The sequence below is a fragment of the Vigna angularis genome, chromosome 11, assembly GCF_016808095.1.
Source record: "Vigna angularis cultivar LongXiaoDou No.4 chromosome 11, ASM1680809v1, whole genome shotgun sequence".
Classification (NCBI taxonomy): domain Eukaryota; kingdom Viridiplantae; phylum Streptophyta; class Magnoliopsida; order Fabales; family Fabaceae; genus Vigna; species Vigna angularis.
In genome coordinates, this window is record NC_068980.1 from 22,344,243 (window position 1) to 22,365,513 (window position 21,271).

General features: G+C 34.6%; 1 protein-coding gene, 1 long non-coding RNA gene and 1 other non-coding gene across 4 annotated transcripts; 2 read left to right on the plus strand and 1 right to left on the minus strand.

The window, feature by feature from the left end:
- The first annotated feature begins 518 nt into the window (after positions 1-518).
- On the plus strand, positions 519-621 carry LOC128194854 (U6 spliceosomal RNA). Its single transcript, XR_008246303.1, has one exon. It is a non-coding gene; the product is annotated as a U6 spliceosomal RNA (small nuclear RNA).
- A 979-nt stretch (positions 622-1,600) lies between these two features.
- On the minus strand, positions 1,601-14,296 carry LOC108334020 (myosin-12). 2 transcript variants are annotated; one of them, XM_017569602.2, is made up of 40 exons: positions 14,156-14,296; positions 13,913-14,041; positions 12,329-12,472; positions 12,070-12,215; positions 11,831-11,987; positions 11,697-11,755; positions 11,446-11,605; positions 11,212-11,361; positions 10,984-11,120; positions 10,757-10,903; positions 10,426-10,527; positions 10,288-10,345; positions 10,105-10,206; positions 9,986-10,023; positions 9,668-9,794; positions 9,413-9,583; positions 9,190-9,321; positions 8,987-9,093; positions 8,594-8,654; positions 8,302-8,479; positions 7,977-8,182; positions 7,722-7,841; positions 7,502-7,600; positions 7,053-7,268; positions 6,239-6,378; positions 6,060-6,161; positions 4,957-5,197; positions 4,841-4,888; positions 4,690-4,749; positions 4,428-4,598; positions 4,146-4,298; positions 3,858-4,064; positions 3,628-3,777; positions 3,466-3,536; positions 3,262-3,361; positions 3,116-3,172; positions 2,962-3,018; positions 2,667-2,747; positions 2,150-2,232; positions 1,601-2,014 (listed from the first exon to the last, which is right to left on the minus strand). In XM_017569602.2, the coding sequence occupies exons 1-40, from the start codon at positions 14,156-14,158 to the stop codon at positions 1,873-1,875; spliced, it is 4,812 nt and encodes a 1,603-aa protein (XP_017425091.1). In that variant the 5' UTR covers positions 14,159-14,296; the 3' UTR covers positions 1,601-1,872. The 2 variants fall into 2 exon arrangements, with proteins under 2 accessions (XP_017425091.1, XP_017425092.1); XM_017569603.2 differs by lacking the exon at positions 4,841-4,888.
- LOC108334022 (uncharacterized) lies at positions 13,399-14,780 on the plus strand. The gene is made up of 2 exons (XR_001832643.2): positions 13,399-13,707; positions 13,933-14,780. It is a non-coding gene; the product is annotated as an uncharacterized LOC108334022 (long non-coding RNA).
- The last annotated feature ends 6,491 nt before the right edge of the window (positions 14,781-21,271 follow it).

A 21,271-nucleotide genomic window follows, 5' to 3' on the forward strand; every position in this document is an offset into this window, starting at 1 on the left:
TGTTAAAATAAAAAAAGATATATCTAAACTATTTTTCATGTCGTCTTATAAAAAATATGGGACATTAGACGCATCGGAGTAGACATAAACAAAAGCTTTCAGCCTTTAATTCTAGACAAAAGAAATCAAATAAATAAAAAAAAATGGCAATTAAAATTTAAAATATATGGGGGTCAAGATGGGAGGAAGAAGATCTTGAGGGAGAACTAAATTTAATGAACTCATTCTGAAAAATTAACATTAAACTTTTTCGTGAAGTTTGAACTTTTACACTTTCGGAAGATTTCACAGTAAGTTTTAAATTGTTATCGTAATGATAAATTTTATTATAAATTGGAAAAGTTATTTTTACTTTAACCAGTTTTTATTACCTTTCAATTGCATCTTCTTTAGTGAAAAATTCACTATTCACTCACCAGACCAGGGCTGTAAATTTGGAATAAACGGGTAGATGTCCCACCTCGCTTGAATACCGTACTAATCAATTGTTTATAATTCCATAGCCTCGTTGTAACATTGTCCCTTCGGGGACATCCGATAAAATTGGAACGATACAGAGAAGATTAGCATGGCCCCTGCGCAAGGATGACACGCACAAATCGAGAAATGGTCCAAATTTTTTGAAAGAATTGCACCAATGATAAGGAAACAAAGGAATACATACATAAATTACTTTCTGCTTTATAGTTTGTTAATACTATAGACTGTCAGATGATGCTAGAATTTGTTGGTGTGATGGAAATAACTTCAACAAGGTGGACAGATGAGAAGGAATGGAAAGTGAAATCTGAAGTTCATTCTTTCTGAGATACAGAGCAAACTCATAGATTCGGGTTTAGGGTTTGACTCAATTCCAAAAAATCAGATTATTAATAAAAACTGTCAAAACATTATAAGCTCTATTTAAGTCAATATCTATTGATGCAAGGCTAAACCATCATCCTTAAAATTGTAATTATGGCACTCCTCATGGTGATTGAAACTAAGGCAGGCCAGGAGTGGCCACAAATAAAGTGTCTTTTCTTCACAAATGAACAATGAGATGTTGTAAAAGGACCTCCAATCAAAACATGCATAAAAGCTGCCTTTAGTTAAGGATATCATATTGGCTTCCCTTAGTTTGAATCTCGTTGTACATATACATACATTCTCTACATAATTTTTTTTAATATTCCTGACAAATCCTCCATACAAATTGCTGCATAAGTTAAATAACACCATCCAGGGGAGATCGGTATCATATCATCTAAAAGGGGTGTTTCTGTTGGTGTTTCAAATCCCCTGGAGAAATAAATGTCCATTTTTGGCACTTTTCTAAGAGAGCTTCTGAAAATAATAAAAGAGATATTCCCATTTGGGCACTTAGTGTTGGAAAATATAATTAACCTTCCTTTTAAATGTAGTATTGTAAAATATTCTTGTTTTACTGCATACTTTCTGAATCATTTTCATTGGGAACCCTGAAATAAGAGCATTCAAGAACTTCTCCCTTCCAGTAGGTTTCTCAATTTTTTTCTTCTGTTTAACAACTTCAGACCTACAAAAAGATCCTCTGAGTCAATTGTTAATACATATCTTTGTTTAGTTTGCTAAATTGAACTAAAGCCAAACTTCCTTTCATTTCATTACTTTTTGAAGTAACATTATACAACAATGACAAAATTAACTGTGGCCTTCCTTGACATGAAGCCTTACAAGAATAATAAACAAAATTTGGATCTTCCCGAAAACAAATGGAAAAAAATTAGAATAAAGAAATAAGCTAATTACAATTCTTCACCTCACCACTCAATTACTCTCTCCACACAAACCCAAATTAAATCAATACAAATCAGAAACTATAACTAATATCAGCAGCAAACTTTCACCAGCTCACTGAGAGTCACTGTCCATTTGTTGCAACAAGAAATGGAAGTCAGACCTTTGCCTGAGTATTGGCGGTGGATCCACATCCATGTCTGATAGGCGGATGTCACTCATGGAGCGAAACATCTCCTCCATCAAGAATGGTATGCTGAGTTTTGTAAAAAGAATCAGTGCATTAGCTTGTCAGAAAATTGTTTCTATTGGCCAGGGAGTGACTTTTGGATTTGAATTTTAAAAGGGGGGAAATCAAAATTGGTTTAGAAGCATGTTAATAGTTACTTACCTGGAATCCACCTCTAGAAGGAATGAGCTATTATGTATGCTTATTGAGTCTTCTGTCATAATCACTCTCATTCTGCTAATGACCTGTAAAAGTCAGAAGGGGAAAAAAAGAATTGAAACATCATTAGTTATCGTGTGTGGTAAGGTCATCTGATGCACGATAAAGTTGTGATACTGATTAATTTAATAATGCCTGTTTGTTTTCTACGGTTATGAAACTTAATAATGGAAGTTGATTGTGAATATGTTTTAAAGTATTGTTTTTTTCTACATCAATGAAACAATCAGTTATGATGCAAATCTTGAGTGTAATATTTTAAAGTGGTAGTTTGACTTCTAATTTCAGAGTTTCTTTCTTTCAGAAGTATCTTTGTTTCTTCTAAAGATATAAATGCATTTTTAAGAAAATTGAATGTTTGCAAATTTTCATCATATTTCAAATGAATTTGTAAGGTTGGACAAACTGTCCACAAAAAAGAGCAAGAGAAACAAAAATGGTTTTGGAGACCAGGACTTACTTCTGCAGATAATCCCTGTGCTCCATACTTGTCATCCCAGAACATAGTTCCAATACGATATATTTGTGGAATACTTAACCCCTGATGTAAGAAAAATGAACAAGAAAACAAGACTTAGGCTCTTTTTCCAGTACTTTATATATGTTATTTGGATAAAATTTAAAGTAAAAGCTCTTTCTTAATAGAGATATCTACATGTTAGACAAAAGCTAGTTCAATCCAGAGAGGTTCAAGGTAGAAACTATGTAAGATACTCATTGAGCATTGAGATTTCTTTGTAAGTTAGTTAAGTTACCGGGCAGAGTTCATTTGTGATTTCCTCTAAAGATTTTTGAGTCTTTTGATGCAAAACCTGTGTAAATAAAGCATTTCAAAAACTGAATATTGAGGAAAGGGTAATGAAAGAGTTAAGAATGCAATCTCTTTAATCTTGATCCAAAAAGGTATACCAGAAATCCCACAGCTTGGCGTATATGTTTGAGTTCATCCCAAGATGAACCAGCAAACTGCAAAATAAACCAAATACAAAAGATAAAAAACGTAGAAAAGGCGTCTCTTGCACTTTTTCCTTAGGTTGTTCCAAATATTTAGTTACCTGGTCTGTTGCTTTAAGACACCATAGTTCCAACTCATGCAATCCTGCCTTCAAATATTCTCCATTGCTAAAGGAACAGCACTCACGACGAAGCAACAAACTGCCAGACAAAAGTTTTCAAAAACTTCATGAGAATTTATATTATATTCTGTAAAGATTCACTACTCCAAGATGTTTTGTGCAATTGTTGGAAAGTCTTCTCACCTATTAAATAGCTGGATATTCATGAATGAGAAAACCTGACTAAATATCTTTCTTGTAATGATGGGAGGGACCTGAAGTCACAGGATGAAGAATATTGGAAAGTCTCTTCTCTGAAAAGTACAAACTAGCAAAAGCAATATTAAGTGAGTAATTCATGCTTACATAGTTATCGGACAATATACGCAAGGCATGATCTAACTTGTCCACGATTCCCTTCCAGTACATATGTAATGCTTGCTGTTTTGCAACAATATTTGAATGGATGTTTCTGGATGATCCTCTTATTGATCTAGTTCTTATGGATCTTGGTGCCTGCCAGCGATGATGAAAGATTTAACTTAGGCAATACCTAATTTTCCGTTGTACTTTGGATTTGATCTTATGATGCTTACCTGTATACACAAATTTAAGAATGGGCTAATCTCTTTCTTTAGACTGTCACGGATCATTCCATATATCTTCTCCACATATGCAGTTAAATGCTGCTTAAACAGAATAGCTGGATATTTGGCTTCTACTTTAGACTGATCATTTGGCTTCTCCACCATTCCACTGTAGCCACTTGAAATCCCCAAGCCCATTGAAGATGAACGCAAACCCTGAATTTGTATATCAAGCACCATTATATTTTAAACATTGATTTAATACAATGCAAAAACTAATTCTTTTGAAAAGCTTACTTGTGCCATTTTTCCAAACAAAGTGGCAGGGGAGTTTCGATTACGTGACACTGCCTTAGTTGTATTGCTGGCCTTCATTGTGCATTGTAGATAAAACAGAAGTGTTGAAATAGTTGAAAGCCAGTAGGCTAGATCATGGATTCCTTCTTGACTCTGCCAGAACATAAAATGCCACTTACTTTCTCACAACAATATGAGTGATTAAATTTAGGCTGAAATGAGGATTTTTATTAAGAATTCCTTAAACTTTGTTAATGTACTAAAGTTCTTGGAGAATATTACCTCTATAGATGATCGGATAGTGTGTGTAATTTTATCAAAAATATGTGTTTTTTCTGCTTCAAGGGATCTCCAATGAAGAAGTGCTTTATATACAATACAAGCAGCTGCTGGTCTGTTTTTCTCAAATCGCTTATCTTCAGCGAGACACTTGAGCAGTGCATCATGACTTTCCTGTTTATAAGAGATCGAAACTGTGAGAATCATTTATTTTAGTGTGAAACTGCATAACTTTCCCTGACTTTGTCTTGCGTTTGAAACATACCTGCTGTCTGTCTGTGAGTGATCTTTGTTTAGTAAGCAAGAAGAGCGGTGCTTTTGATTCCTGTAAACATAATTTATTATTTGAAATGAACATACTGTTATTTATTACACAGCCAGTAATTCTTAAAGAAGTGAGGTAAATTTTAAAATACTTTTCTTGAATGCAATTCTTCCTCTGTCTGAATTCCATTATCGAAATTCTGCCACATCATAAAAGATAAATTTTAAACAGTGAAATATTTCTAAAGCAAAACCTAAGGTAGTTTACCTTGATTTGGGCAGTCACATTATCTGCAATAACTCTTGGTTGCACTTTGATCTTCTCTACAACAGCAACTTCAGGGTCTGGTTCATTTTTTTCTGGATGAACTTTCTGCTCTAAAGCAGCTGCTGAATGGTCTGTTTCTATTTTCTCTGGATGGACTTTCTGCTCTAAAGCAGCAGCTGCTTCTGCCTGGCTCCGTAGGGATTCATTCTCTGATTCTAGATTTGCTATCTGACCCTTGAGGCTAGAGACAACATGTAAATTTTAGTATTTTAATAGAATATATATATTAATTTTAGTTTTATATTTCTTCCATTTGGAAAACAACGTCAATAAGGGATTCTGTTATTATTTTGTTTCATGATATACGATGTTTATATCAGGAACAAATATTTTCTTCTTCATTGTGGAGTATTAGCTCTTCTGATTTTTTCTAAATAAATTAGAAAATAGTGTTATTGCGTCTTAATTACTTCCAATGGGTATGTATTATTTATAGACATAAGCAGAAGGAATAAATCACCAAAGAGAGAAATTCTCACAATAAAGACCACTTTGGTAAATCAGAACAGGGTAATAAGTATACAAGCAAGAGGTCCATGAATCTGAAGTGCCTAGATACTTTTGAACAAATAGGTCACTCAAACTAAAAGGCCACTCTTTGGACATGATCCATGCACAATTTTATTACTTCCTAAATTTATTATGGCCTGTGTTGTGGAGTTGAGTTTATTTGTAGAAACTTGAAAAAAATTAAACAGAAGGTGATAAATGCAAAGTAACCATAGAAATGTAGTTAATTAAAAACTTCTAAAATGAAAGGAAGGATCAGTTTACCATAATATGTTATCATATGAATTTTTCAAATCTATTTCATGAACAATTGCTGGACCTACACCAGGCTCATTTTTGGTGTATCATTTGTGTGCCCCCTTTGGCTAAGGGAGTTGTGTCCATCAGAGTAATTAACCCTAAAAGAAGAGACCTCATGTATGCACATAAACTTTTTTTATTGGCTACATTCAACTGCAGCCTTGCTCTGGCTGCTAAATATAAGTAAGATATAGAAATGATAAAAATGGTGGCAATAATATGTTAGAACTTACATTTTGATCTCTTCAAAGAGTTCTTCATTTTTTGATTCTTCCAAAGCCTGCTGGCATAGAACCTGGTTCTCAGACTCCAGGTTTGACAAACTCAATTCCAATCTGAAGTGATAAAGAATAGATAGTCAGTGCCAGTTTATGGTGGAAAAGATATTGAGTGGCTAATATCACTTGTCAACCTTTCAATGGTCTCCTGAAGTTGTGTTGCTTTAACGTGTGCTTCTTCCGCCTCTTTCACCCTTGATTGATTCTCGTTTTCAATTTCTGAGAATTTCTCTTCAAACTCTTTAATCTTCTTGTTAAGCTCTTCCACTTCAGTCTGTATTTTCAGAACTTCATTGTTAAGTATAGTCATCTTTCTAAGTGTCAACTGCAGAATTTTTATATGTGCTGAGTTGTTCGGATGCTACTGTGACTGTCATAATATATATATCTGCATTTTTCTTGCTATCACTTTCTCCCGCTCTTTACAACATTATTTAAGTACGCTTCATATGCCCCCCACATAGCTGCATTTGTAGTGTTTACTACCTTGCCGAAAATGAGTCCAAATATATGTTTTCTTATATAAGTTACCTTCTCCATTTTTTCATTTGGAAATGGTTCTGAAATATATACATTGTATGTTAACCACTATTTGTTTTTTCATTTTTCCTATATTTCCTATGAAAAATTTGTTACTATATTTCTTTTAATTTGTTGGTGGTAAAAGATGTAATATTATGGGGAAAAAAATTATAAATGCCTCCCTTAACCTTTGTATGTTTTATTTTGAAGTATCTCATACTTTTATGAATGAAACTTTCAATGTTTCTTCATGTACATAAAATTTGTTTATTATAAGACCATTTTCAGATACTGCTAAATGAACATTCTACTTTTATTGTAACTTGAATAACAAACTGGAACTGTTAATGTAATTTGATTGTTCCACCATTTTAATGCTGGAAGTAAACTTTCCAAATATATAAGAAGAAAAAGCTTTAGATTTACCTCCAGCTCCTCATTTTTATTTGTCAGTAACTCTAGCTTTGTATCGTCCACAACAGGTACCTCTTTAATTACAGGTGGTGCTTGTTCAATTGCTATTTTTGCTGCTTCTCTCTCATGTATAATTGCTGCCTGGGCTTCATCTAGCTGAGCTTGCATTTCTTGTAATGCATTTTGCAATTTTGCAATCTCTTGCCCTTTAGCTTCTTCAAGATCCATCTACAATTATTTTCTCCAGATTAGATGGGGTGGATAAAATGCTTTATGAATGAAAACAAGTTTTTCTTCTCAATACTAACTTAAATAGTGTGCACTGTATTAATTTGTGATTAAAATCTGTTACAAAAAAAATTATTTTGAAGGATAATTACACTGTTAAATTTTACAGGGATTAACCATTTCACTGAAATCATTTTGGGCTTTATCAAGGAGAATTAGTCGAGAATCTATACCCTCATGTGCTTTTCAATATCTATTCTCCATGTAAGCTCCTCAACACGCTTCTCCAGCTTGTCCTTTGCCTCCTTAAGTGCCCCAGTTTCTCTTGCAGCCTGCACACAGAGACTTAAAGTTGTTACCATGGCTATACTTTAGAAACATTTTTTTTCATGTAGATATGTTAAAATAATTCGCATGAAATTTTAGAAAATGATACATAAAAGTAGAACTCACCATCCGAAGCTTTCGGAGCTCTTTCCTTGCAATTTTAGCTCTCCAAAGACATTGTAGTGAAACAGTTGCTTTCTTCTGCTGTTTGTAATCAGAAAGAGCTTGAACTTTTCTCCATTGGGTCTGTGAGAAAATGGACAATTACAATTATAAAGAGAAGCAACGTAATTTCATTCATATTATGCATATTTAAATATGAAGCATCTTCTAGTTTTTATCTATGTTGGTGTTATATATTTCTTTTAATGACGTAATTACCTGAATTTTCGTTGAAGCCTTTGTTCTTCTTCTGTACCTATATTCATTTCGTGCTGCAAATGCTCTCAAGCCTGATTGAAGAACTATAGCTGATACTTGTAATGATGTATAGTACATTCTTGCTCTGTGTGCACGCACATGTTTCTGTATCCGGATAGAAGCTGCTTCCCTCCTCATATGTTCATAGAGTTCACGGGCAAGTTTAGCTGAAAAATGAAAGGCATCAAAAGAATAACTCCTGTTATTTCCAGGACAGTACCAAAAATCATGGAGTTAAGGAAAAGGGGGACATGTCTAAAATTGTAATATTGTGAAGAAAGATCACCTCTCCACATCTTCTGGATATATATTGTGGCCTTTCTTAGGGTGATGAACTCCTTTCTGGTTAAATGTGTTCGGATTTGTCTCTGTATGAGTTTAGCTGCTTTAGCTAAGACTTCGGCTCTTCGTGCATCCATTTCAGCCATCTGACCTGCTCTGAGAAATACCTTTGTTTTTCCCATCTGATTGGAACATTAAGGGGGAAAGGCATTACAGATTATAACATATGAATTCCTACAAGTTTATGGACAATAATGCCTTCTTTATCGTCTATGTAACATATTTTTCATACTTACTTGATAGCCTTTTAAGCCCATCTTATCACAGATGGCCATAGCGGCCTTTTTCTCATCAGAACTGCACAGAAGAAAGCATTATTTATCATATGGGTGTATGAAGCTTATCATATATTTTATCAGACATGAAAATGAGAGAGACTTGTGATATTTATTTTCAAGTGATCCTGAATTGATTTTCTATGATGCAAGATGCAAGCGCAAAGTAGATTATTCTTATCTATTGTATTTAAGTTATGCTTTAAGTAGTTTAACTGAACATGGTTGCATTTCATCTTTGATTCATAATTCTTAACACTATTTTCTATTTTCTTTAAGGTGTGAATGCCATATTAGTGACAATCAAAGTCTAAAAATCATTTTTATTTTCTTGTAGACATGAATAATTTATACCCATCAAGGACATCGGGGGCAAGCATTCCAAAACGATCAAGAAACTCTTCAAAAGTTCTTTTTGTTGGATATCCCGCACAACTAATCCTTATTGCCTCAAGTACTCCCTGAAAGATTTGTGGTACGAATGTTATGCTGGGAAACTTTCTCAAGATCACTGAATAGTCACGTATTTCAGAGACAATTTGGAAAATTAAACTTACCCCACATCTTAATTGGTTCAAGACGTTGAAGTTCTCAAAGATCCCAGGTTGCAAAACTGTATTTGGTTTCACACATCGTATGTAATGTGGTTCTGTTGTATTCAGTGTCTCCATGAGAGATTGCAGTTGTTGCTACATATTAAGATTTGGTCCAGAAGCAATTCATGGATTGATCGTTTCTATAAATAGGCAGAAGTAGTAAATGTTGAAATTGAATTGTTACCTTAAACTGTAAACCAATGGAAGAGAATTTGGATTGCTTTGAAGTTTCCTCTGGTAAAGGAGGGAAAAGATTAGCAACAAATGGGCACTTGGAAGCACATAATAGAGCTTGATGCTCTGCTACAACATAATCTTTGTTTTTATCAAGAAAATAATCTGCTTGATACGTGACCTGTGCATCAAAAGGGTTCTGTGACGATTAATTTCTAATTATTGGTCAATGGCCAAGGAAAAAATTTAGAACTTTCTCACTTACATCTCCAGCATAATGGTTAATTGTGAAATCTGTTCGAGCAAGTTTTGGCTTGCTGAAACGCTTGTGGGATTTATATGTCTGGTACATCTTTTGTGCAAAAGTCTCATGAGTTGATTTTGGGAACATGCTGCAGAAGAAGAAGAAGAACATTAAAATTTCTCCTGTTTTTATAGTTTTCGCTTTTTATTTAGAAAGGAAATAAAATCCATCGGAGTAAGTTGTTCCACCCTATCATAGTGAGGAATTACTTCGCAGGCATAGAATAAGCAAATATGCTCATCTATTGTTTTTCACATTTTTTTGAGTAAAAGGACATACCAGGCTTCATCTAGAAGAGCGATTATTCCCCCTGGTTTCTGCATGATAGACATACAAATAGTTTCATAAGTTGATCTAATAGAAAAAATATTTTCAGAAGCAATGATGATGAAGAATACCTTCTCGATAAGATCAAGAACATCCTGATTATCCACAAACTCTACATAGCTCCAATTGATTTCCTCCTTTGTGTACTCTTCTTGCTCCATCTTGAATACATGCTGTTGAAACAGATGCGTTTTTACATTATGTATTGCAGCAGATAATGCTGCTCAAGTTGTATTTAGAAGTTATTACCATACCTGATTAAAATGTTGTTGCAACTTCTCATTCGTTAGGTTGATACATAGTTGCTCAAAACTGTAAATGGAGAACAATGAGATTACAAGATAGAGATGTAGAAACTCTAGTTCTTCTGCTTGTAAAATTATGCTATTTACCTGTTGATTTTGAAGCTTTCAAATCCGTAAATGTCAAGGACTCCTATTATGCTTACTGCATTGGAATCTTGACCAATTGAACTGTTAATTTTGTCCACAATCCTGCCAGATTTTAAGAATGCATTTAGAATTTTTCATTCCTTGTCTCAAAACTGAAAATATGCTCATAGAATAAGCCATACAAGCAAAGCACTTCTATTTACAGAAGGTTTAGTTATGTATTATATGGTATTTACAACACGTTTCCTTTACATAATAGCTTTTGGATTTTCAATGTTCTGTACTGCACAAGGTTAGTTACATGTTGGTGTAGTTAGTTAGTTGTTTTTACCAATCAAACAATTTGGAGTACACAGTCTTTGACAAGGCATCTCGACTCAAAGCAGCTGCATCAGGGTCCAGAGGTTTGGTGATGTTACCATCAGGAGTTACAATGACACGCTTGCAAAGTGAATCTTCCAGTGCTTTTGCATCACACCTGAACATAAACATGTTAAGAGACACCAAAGTTGAAGCATATGAATTATACAGTTCTGATGGGTAGATCAAAGCTCGTACATGAATAACTCCGCAGCTGTTTGTAGGTGGAAGAGTGATTTATCATCTTTCAATTTGGAAGAATCCACATCTTTCCCTTTGACAAAGTCAATGTTTCCAAGATGGAGGATTGCAGCTACCACACGGAAGATAGCATCCTGTGAAGGGAAATTTTATTTAACCAATTGTTTGGATATAATCAAATCACTGTTTCATTAAAATGTGGTGCACTTGTGAACTGATCAATACCTGCTCTTCTTGGTTAATGCCCACAATATCCATTGCATTTTTGGTCTCCAAGTATTCTTTTGCGTCATCTACATTTGACACTTCATAACAGTTTGATTGATTAAGATAGTGGAATTGCCTTGGATCCCCTAACTTGTACTTTTTGGCATCCTATTTAGAAACTTTTAACTGTTAGATTTAGTGAGGAAATGGTATGTTACTGAATTATTTTCAGGATAACTATTAAGAAGTCACCTCTGGTGGTGCTGCACAAAGCATGTAAAAACAATGGTAGTTTCTCTCTGGGTCAGAGACCTGGCAAACTCGTGACCTTTCAAGTAGATATGTTCGGATTGCAGCTCCGGAAATCTTCCCATTCTTGTCAAATTGAATTTCAACAAATTTACCAAATCGACTGGCACAAACTCAAATAATTTTGTAAGATAAATTAAAATGGGAATTGTTGTAGAAAATGAGACCTGAGAAAATATATCTATACAATGTACCTTGAATTGTTGTTTTTGACAGTTTTGGCATTTCCAAATGCTTCCAACACTGGATTGGACTGCAGAACTGATAATGTCACTACACGTACCTTATTTGGGTTCTAAGAAATTATTTGTAAGTAGTTCAAACTCACCTCCAAAACCTGTTGTTCTACAGTTCTTCCTTCAGTAGCAGATCTACCCCCCATGAATGCTAGATACCTCATGAGCATTTTTGTTGTCTCAGTTTTACCAGCTCCACTCTCTCCACTTACCAAAATGGATTGGCTTCCATTTTCATTTATCATTGCCCTGATACATTTGACTGAGTCAACTCTATGATTGATTTGAGTTTACCTGTGCAAAATAGATTTCTACATCGATGAAAACATACCTGTAACATGTGTCAGCTACAGCAAAAAGGTGAGGACTAAGCTCTCCAAATGCTGCACCTTTGTACTGCCCCATCATATGGATGTCATACAAATGTGGCAATCTTCTAAAAGGATTCACTGCAATTAAGATATTCCCTGTATATGTCTGTTTATTTCATTTATTTTCGTCAGATTTTACTCTCTTTTCCTTTATATAACTTTTCTATGAAATATATTAAGAATGACAATGGACAAGTAGATTAACTGGTTGTGACTCACATATATCTCATTGAGAGAAAAACGAGTTGCAAGGTTATGCAGGACTCCTGGCTCATGAAGGTAAGCTAGCTTGGTCATGTCATCAACTCCTGCAGGTGGTGCTTCTGTATCTTTGGGGTATATGCTTGAAATATCTGCCACCATCTGAAATTGAGGTAAATGCTAATGTTTAGTTTTGTATGATCCTTTATGTTCAAGTATAAAAATTGTGAGAATGGTGATATATTCTGGGCCATCCTTCTGAGTGGACAAGGCTGAGTGAGTCAGAATACAATCAAATTATGGTACCTGAGCTTGTTGAAAGAACTAAAATAAACTATAATTTTCTCATTTGAGCAATTAGTTAATTCTTTATTATACTTAATTTGGAAATCTTATTTGAAATATGTGATAGGAAAAGAATAATTTTTTTATTCTGAACAAGAATGTGTTGTGACTTCAGTTCCTGTGCATTCTAAAATTGGTGATGTGATGAGGCTGAAAATTGCGGCTGCAGGTTTTTGTACTGAAATTTCACCTTGGTTTTGTATTATTATTTTTTCTACCTATCTTTTGTCTTCTACCAGGCTAAGAACAAAAACTGATCAAGTTTCAGCTTTATTATCACATAACATAATATTATAGTTTTCACTGCACACAATACTATAGTAAGAAAAATCCACTTACAGAACAAAAAGAATAAAATTTAGGGTTGATGGATCATCTTATATTATTCTTTAAACAAGTTATTCCGCTTTCCATTAACTTAAAAGTACTTTAAATAAATAAGTTAATTTTTTACCATTATCAATTAATATTTATCTCATGTTTCATCTAATATCTGACTAGAGCATTTTTTACTTCTAGTTTTAATAAAAGAAGATGCTCTTGGGTTGCTCAGTTGAATTTGAACCATTCCCGACTTTTTGTTTTAATTTTTGTTCACTAAAAAATTCCAAAATAAAAAATAATCTAACTGCAGAAGGACCAAAAGTAATAAAAATTTCTATATGCTGATAAAAGATAATCTAAATGCATAACGACAAAGAGCATATAAATTCTTTTCACAATAAAAAATAATCCAAGTGCAGAGGTATAAAAGAATTTCACTATAAAAAATAATCTAAATGTAGAGGGAAAAAAGGACTTATAAAAAATAACAGAACAGAGTGAGGGGCGAGGGGCTGCAAATCAGCGCAGACGCGACCCACTGCTAGCAACGACGACCCACGGCGAGCGACGACGATCTTGGGCGACGGCTAACACGACTGTGACGGTGGCTAACGGTGATCGCGAGCGACGACGCCAAATTGAGAACTGAGTGCGAGTTCTTGGAATCGCAGTAGGCGAAGAAAGAAGATGAGCTTCGTGAGTGAGCTAAATTAAAAAACCCTAATCTGGTAAGCCCTAAAACCAACTTCGTTTTACTTTAAAAAAAATTCTCGACGAACTCGCGAGTTTGATAACCGTGTCTCTACCTATCTCTGAAACGCCTGCTATATATACATCTATGATATGGAGCATTCTAATCAAGTTTCAAAGTGTTTCACCAATCAATGACAATACTTAGAATATTCCAGTTCTATGATCAAGTAAAAGGCTTACAGTTTTCCCATTTGTGGCAGTGATGCTAACATTTTTGCCATTGATTTCTGTGACCTCACCATCAATCCATGCATCCTCAGGATCCTCAACCCAAACCTGTGATCCAACGATGATGTTCACAGGCGTTCCCTGAACCAATCATAACAAGGCATGAAAAGTGTTAACAGACATGATCTGACACCAGAAAAGTTGAGAGGTGATCAGCAACACAAAGAGAACAAATTTTCTTGTTCAGATTCTCACCATGATGTGCTAAACTCTTCTGATCATGAAAATCAGAATGGTGGCTTGTGGAACAAGACCAATATGAATGAATGAATGCTTGTGAAAGAGTTGGTGGATGCAAAAGGGTGGTGGAGTTGTATATGAAAGAATGCTGCTGTGTGTTGCAGAGTTTTCAGAAAGCAGAAAGGAATGTCCAAAAGAAAAACAAAGGCATAGGAAATGCCAGGGTGGTTAACAACTCTTTAAAGCTAAAGGGGAAGAAGTAAGCACCCCCTCACCTCACCTTACCACCTTTTCTTCCCTCTCAGTCCCATGTACTTTTTTTTTCTCCTTCCACGACAGATGCTGACTTGGCACCAACAGAAGCCCCAGAAAAAAATGTGTCACAAAAAATAATTATTCAAATATTCAATTCATGTGTCTGCTGCCTGCAACATGATCACACAGATGGGGCCATGTTGCTTAAGCCATACGTAGAATGAGCCACCGTCCTCCAGCTGATAATTTTGAATAATTTGTTTTTTGTTGCTTCATCATAATTTTGGTTTTAAATAGTTTTGTTATGGATTGGTCAAGTGTGTATTATTTGGTATTATGGTGAGCAGTACTAGTACTGGTAGCATACACAGCTGGTGTTACTTGTCATATTTCATTGTTATAGTAATTACCATCCTCTAGTCACCTTTTACTCATTGTATAGCAGTAACTAACCATATGGGAGAGGGACTCCTACATTTAGTGTCTAGCAGTTCTTTGAATGCTAGGGAAGATACTATACTATTTGAAAGTTACCCTAACTATGATTTTGAATTAGTAGGTAATGTAAACCTTCTTACACTCATAATAATGCATAAAAATGTAGTTGAATAAGTCAGAAAGAAAAGAAGGTTGGGTGAAGATTTCAAATTTAACAAGCTAGAGTTACATTTTAGGGGCAGAGATGACTAGTTGGAACAATGGAGTGTTGGTATATTGCTTGGGGAAAAGGAGAAGATGTGTACATCAAATTCTATTTGAAGCATACCTTATTCCACTATGTCCAAAGTCAAATGTCAATTCAGTTGAAGGAAGGCTCTCATATTAAAGATGCCCAAAAGAAAGGAAAAGAAGATTGTGAAAGTTGATCCACACAAAGGGTTCCACTTGGCATAGTAAATGCCAATGATGGGGACACAAGTTTTCCAACTTTATGTATGTCTCAACCATCCAAAAATAACTTTTTTGTCACCCCTTCTGCTTTCAGCCTTTGAAGTGTAACTACTAACAAAAATACTACCATCTATGATTCTGTGTATCTAGAATCATGAAATTGAAGGGCAGTTAGTTTTTTTTTTTTTCCTTTTTTTTCCCTTGTGGGACGGCTGAGGGAGGTGCCACATTTTTTTGCCTATGGTGATTCACATGAGAAAAAGGTCATGTCATGTGGTGTGATGGTGGGACCATGGAGCATAGGGAAAAGCCTTACACAGGCGTGGCTTTCCAACCAAGCTTTGTTCATCATTCTTTTTCTTTTGCTATTTGTTTAAAGAAATTTTGCTGATGTGGGCATCATTAATCATCATTACCCTCTCTTATTAAGGGTTATAAGTTGGATATTTTTGTCAAATGTTCATATGATGGGGTGGCCTATATGGCCCTCATGGAAATTTAGATCTTGCTGTACCAAATAGTGTTGTGTGTAGGGAGATGCTTCTCTTGTCGGTCATTGGTCCAAAGCAGTTTTGTTGAAACGCAACTTTTGGAAGTGCTTTTGACCCAATTTTTCTCAATGTGGAATAAAATCCTCTTTTAGTTGAACAAGGGGAAAGGGAAAGGGTGTAGAGAATTTGAAAATGAGAAGTGTTGCAAATGTGTGTGATGGTGTTTTAATAAGCCCAATTATGTCAAGGCTACCACACATGTCCTAGAAGTTTCCTCATGGACATGAAAAACTATTTCCATCATAACCCATTCAAGCCTATGGTTAAAAAGGCCTCCTTTCCCTCAAACACCCCTAAAAGGAATTCTTTTTTTGAGCATTTATTACATGTTATAAAATGGATGGAGACTCTTAGAACAGAAAGTTAATTGATCTATTTATATATATATATATATATATATATATATATGATTAATTATGTTGGTCAAATGATCTCGACTTAATAGATACTAATATCTTAGCACGATATTATTGAAATCACAATTAGAGCACTAATATAATGTGACAAAGGTACTTATTTCAAACTTACTAGGGTAAAGGTTTATAAGGAGGTTATAAAATTAGTAAATCAAAGGTGGGTATTATTCATTAAAGACAAATTTATTATGGTTGGAAGTTTCATATTGATTAGAGATAAGACTAATTTAGAATATATAAGTGAATGTGAACCATATTTTACAAATTGATTTTGTGGGATTAAGTTAGATTTAAAGTCTATTTCTTAACATGGCAACAGAGTCGTGTTAGAGCCTATTTTAGCGAGATTTGTGTCTGTTAGGCATATAAGGAAAATGAGTGTTGTTTTGGTGGTTTAAAGATTCAGGGATTCAAATATCTAAAGAAGGAAATATGAATTTCCTTTAAGGGATAATCTATGTTTGTGTTTTAGGTTGCATTCTTCTTAATGTCGCTTGATGCTTCATTTGGTAATGTAGTTTGGCATGGGCATATAAGAAACATATTTTCCAAAGAATTAGATATTAAAGAGTAGTTGCTTGAAGACCAAAAGGTGGAGATTTAATGTTTTGTGAATATTATGTGTTTGAGAAATAATATAGACAAAACTTTCCTGCATGTTACATGAGATGAAGACCACATTAGACTATGTCCTTGGACATTATTGGAGGGGTATGAGGAAGTTCCTTCATTGAGAGATGTGAATTAAATTTTCTTAGTAATCAATGATTAATCAATATTCACATAGATATTCAAGATGAAGTAAAAGTTATAAACCTTCAAGAGTTTCAAGTATTGGATGTTCCTAGTGTTTAACCAAACCAAAAAGATAATGGAGTCTCTTAAAATGACTTGAATATTAGCTTTAAGGAGTTTAATAACTTCTATAGAGGTAAAAGTATTGTTAGACATTTGATTGTTTGTCATACTTCACAATAAAATGAGATATTGAGAGGATGAACAAAACCTTTTTGGAGAAGACACAGCATCTTGTTGCACTTTAGTATGGATAGGCATTATTAAGGTGATAATAGGAGTGCTTATTGGCTTAGAGCATTTAAAGACATAAATTTAGATTATTTGGTACTGATCATGTGCATTTTGTTTGGTTAAGTTAATTAATCAAGTACTTATAAGTAACTTGTAACGCTATGTAGTCTTATATATAAGGAATGTTCATGCTTGTTGCTAAAATAATAAAGTATCAACACTTTGTAAATTATGTTTATTGTTTTAGTGTGATTCACAATCAATATTCCATAATTATATCATTATTCTTAGGTTCAATTTGACACTTGATGCATAAAACCTTGACTCGACTAGTTTAAACTTTTTTAATTCATTATTATATCACTGGAATCACCACATTTTCAATAACAATGATTAAAATAACAAACTAAATTAAATTATCATAGAATTTAATTGTATAATTATTCACATTAAAATTGAATTACATTACAACTAGAGTGAATTGAAAATCATTTGAATTATTAATGGTCTCTAATCTTAAAATATATTTTTCTAATCTCATAGGTTATAGTTTAATTTAATTTATATAATTTTATTTAGAAAAGAATCAATTAAAAAAAACTACAATAGAAGTTCTATTCAATTTTTTATACATTGGAGTTAAATAAGATTGTTTAATTTAATATTTCTTTAACACCTCTATCTTCAATTTCTATTAATCATAACGTTAATAAAATGAGAGAGGTAGTCAGCACGTCATTAATGGTACGAATTGACTTTTTCAGTTTATTAACTTATATTTATATACCAACTCAATCAATAACCAGAAGTAGAATGGATTGTCTTATTGACCCTTTTTATAATTGAGACAAAAAAAAATTGAATAATTTAATTTTTTTGTATTTTATTATTTGAATGATTTTTTTTTGGTCAAAAATAACAAATATGAATTGAAAGAGGAATAGGTTTTCCCAATTCTTATACAAAAAATGAAAAAGAAGGTAGATAATCATATTTCCATTTACAAAAACAGATCCTTTACAAATCCAAACAGATTTCTGACAACCATCAAAACAACAAAGCAAAGTAAATAGTCCAATAAAGTAAAACGACTGGGTATAGAAGAAAAGGTGGAGTATAAATAGCAGGATATTTTATTTCTGTTTGAACATGCACTCATCTAACGCTAATGCTATTTACACTCCCCTTTCTCAATTTGTCTCCAAAATTTTGTACTGACATTTATTTTTCTTTTCGAAAACAATGACACAGTCTCATATATTTTCATTTATGCTTTTTCTTCAAACATAATAGGAATTTCAACATGCACCCCCTAAAAGTATGAAATAACCAATTTTCTTTTATCCCTTTTGAAAATATTACTTTAGAACAAAATTAACATATTATCTGGAAAATCATTTTACGAAGAATTCAACACTGTGTAGTTATAGAACACTTTCCAATGATATTTATAATTAAGAAATGAACTTTCGGAAACGGTACGGAATTTGTTCTTTAATAGATTTTATTTCATCATTTTGACGTTTTTGGGCAGAAAAAAAGCGATGCTATATATATTGCTCGTATTACATAATTTATGATTTTTTTTAGTGAAGTATTTTTTTTAAATTATGCAATTTGAAAGTGAATTCATTATATTAAGCCGAAGCCCAAATGGTGTGCAGAGAGAAGAAGCCCAATGTTAGGCGGCCCACAACACAATTAAGACCGTGAGGTTGAGACATCTCTACAGACGTGTCAAAACACTTTCTATGCAAATGAAGAGAGAGAACAGAGCATTCCAGAGGCTTCTTCCAGAGGGCGAAGGAGATCAGTGGTGACGCGATGATCCGGCGACCTTGGGAGCTTCAAATGGTGGTGGCGTAGAAGAGAAAAGTGAAGAGATCAAAGAAACAAGTAAGTAAAATGAAAGCTTTTCATCATCAGATTTATTTCTACTGTTGTAATTGTTATATCTCTCTTGTCTGTAAAATACAAAACAGAACTCTATTTATAGAGTTCCGATTAACTGAAAACTGCAACAATAATGAAAGTAATAAAGACCCAAACAGAATCCATTGAACAAAGACCTAGAGAGGATTTCGATCCATTCTGTAGTAATGAAACTACATATTCTCAATAGCCTCCCCTCAAACTGGATGGTGTATGGTTACCAATCCAAGTTTGGGAACAATAGATTTGTATTTGACGCGACGAGGAAACTTTGTGAAGATGTCAGCAAGCTGCTCGTCGGATCGTACGGGAAGGAGAATGAGGAGACCTTCCTGAAGCTTTTCACGAACAACATGGCAGTCAAGCTCAATGTGCTTGGTGCGTTCGTGAAAGCTTTGATTGTGAGCTATGTGCCTCGCAGATTTATTGTCACAATATAAAGCAGGGGTCCCTGTCTCCTTGATTTGAAAATCACGTAGCAGATAGCAGAGCCACTGTATTTCACATACAGTGGCTGCTAGTGCCCTGTACTCAGCTTCTGTGGATGATCGAGAAACGGTCTTCTGCTTTTTAGACTTCCACGAAATGAGAGATGATCCTAGGAAGATACAGAATCCCGTTGTGGATCTCCTAGTATTGGGGCAAGTAGCCCAGTCAGAGTCACTAAATGCCTTTAGCTGCATAGGAGAGTCACCAGAGAAAAATAGCCCTTCAGAGGGCTTGGCTTTAATATACCTGAGTATGTGTTGAATGGCACAGTAGTGGTGATCAGTGGGTGATTGCATGAACTGGCTAAGTAAGTTAACTGAGAAACATAAATCAGGCCTAGTGTTTGTAAGGTAGAGTAACTTTCCTATTAGCCTTCTATATGGTCCTGGATCTTCCAGATAGCTGTCCTCCCTGTATAATGAAACTGTATCACTGAGGAAAGGAGTAGAGGAAGGCTTGCATCCTAACATCCCTGTCTCCTCCAGTATGTCCAAAGCATATTTCCTTTGGCATAAATGAATGCCTTTCTTTGACCTGGCAACTTCCAAACCTAGAAAATACTTGAGCTCACCAAGGTTCTTTATTCGAAACTCTTTGTGTAAGAGTTCCTTCATGCAATTGATTTCTGTCATAGAGTTCCCTGTCAAAATAATGTCATCTACATACACAAGAAGGGCAGTGAAACTGGTAGGTGTTGTTCTAATGAACAGAGAGTGGTCAGACTTAGATTGAACATAATTAACAGCTATTAAGAAAGATGATAGTTTCTCAAACCACTGTCTACTGGCCTGCTTTAAGCCATATAAAGATTTTCTCAGTCTGCAAACTTGTCCTTTACTGTGAACCATCAAACCTGGGGGTGGCTCCATGTATACCTCTTCATTGAGGTCTCCATGTAGGAAAGCGTTGTCAACATCTAGTTGGTGTAAAAACCAATTGTTTGAAGCCGCTAGGGCAACGAGCAATCTGACAGTGGTTAGTTTGGCAACAGGAGAAAAAGTGTCAAGATAATCTATTCCCTCTTGTTGTGTGTAGCCTTTTGCTACTAGCCGAGCCTTGAATCTTTCAATGCTTCCATCAGCTTTGTACTTTGTCTTATACACCCACTTACATCCTATGGCAGCCTTCCCTGGAGGCAGCTGGGCCAGGGCCCATGTGTCATTATCTTGCAGGGCTTTAATTTCTCTCTGCATTGCCTCTACCCATTCATTCATGCCTTTTGCCTCACTGTAGGATTTAGGCTCCTTGCTACCAGTGACAGCCATGGTATATTTTAGGTGTCTCCCTGAAAGATTATCACAGCATAATAGGTTGGATATCGGGTAAGGTGTTTTAAGATTATTTTTCAGAGATAGGGATTGATTGACCTGATGGACATAATCTTTAAGATAGTCAGGAGCTTTTCTGGGTCTATTTGACCTTCTTTGCAATTGGACATCTTGATTATCTCCCACACTGTCACTGTTGTCCTCACTAACAGTAAGCTGTTGTGCATTTTCCTGCCCAGAACCATCAGGCTCGTCATGTATGTCAGTGTCCTTGTGATAGTGATCTCTTAGGAGATCGCT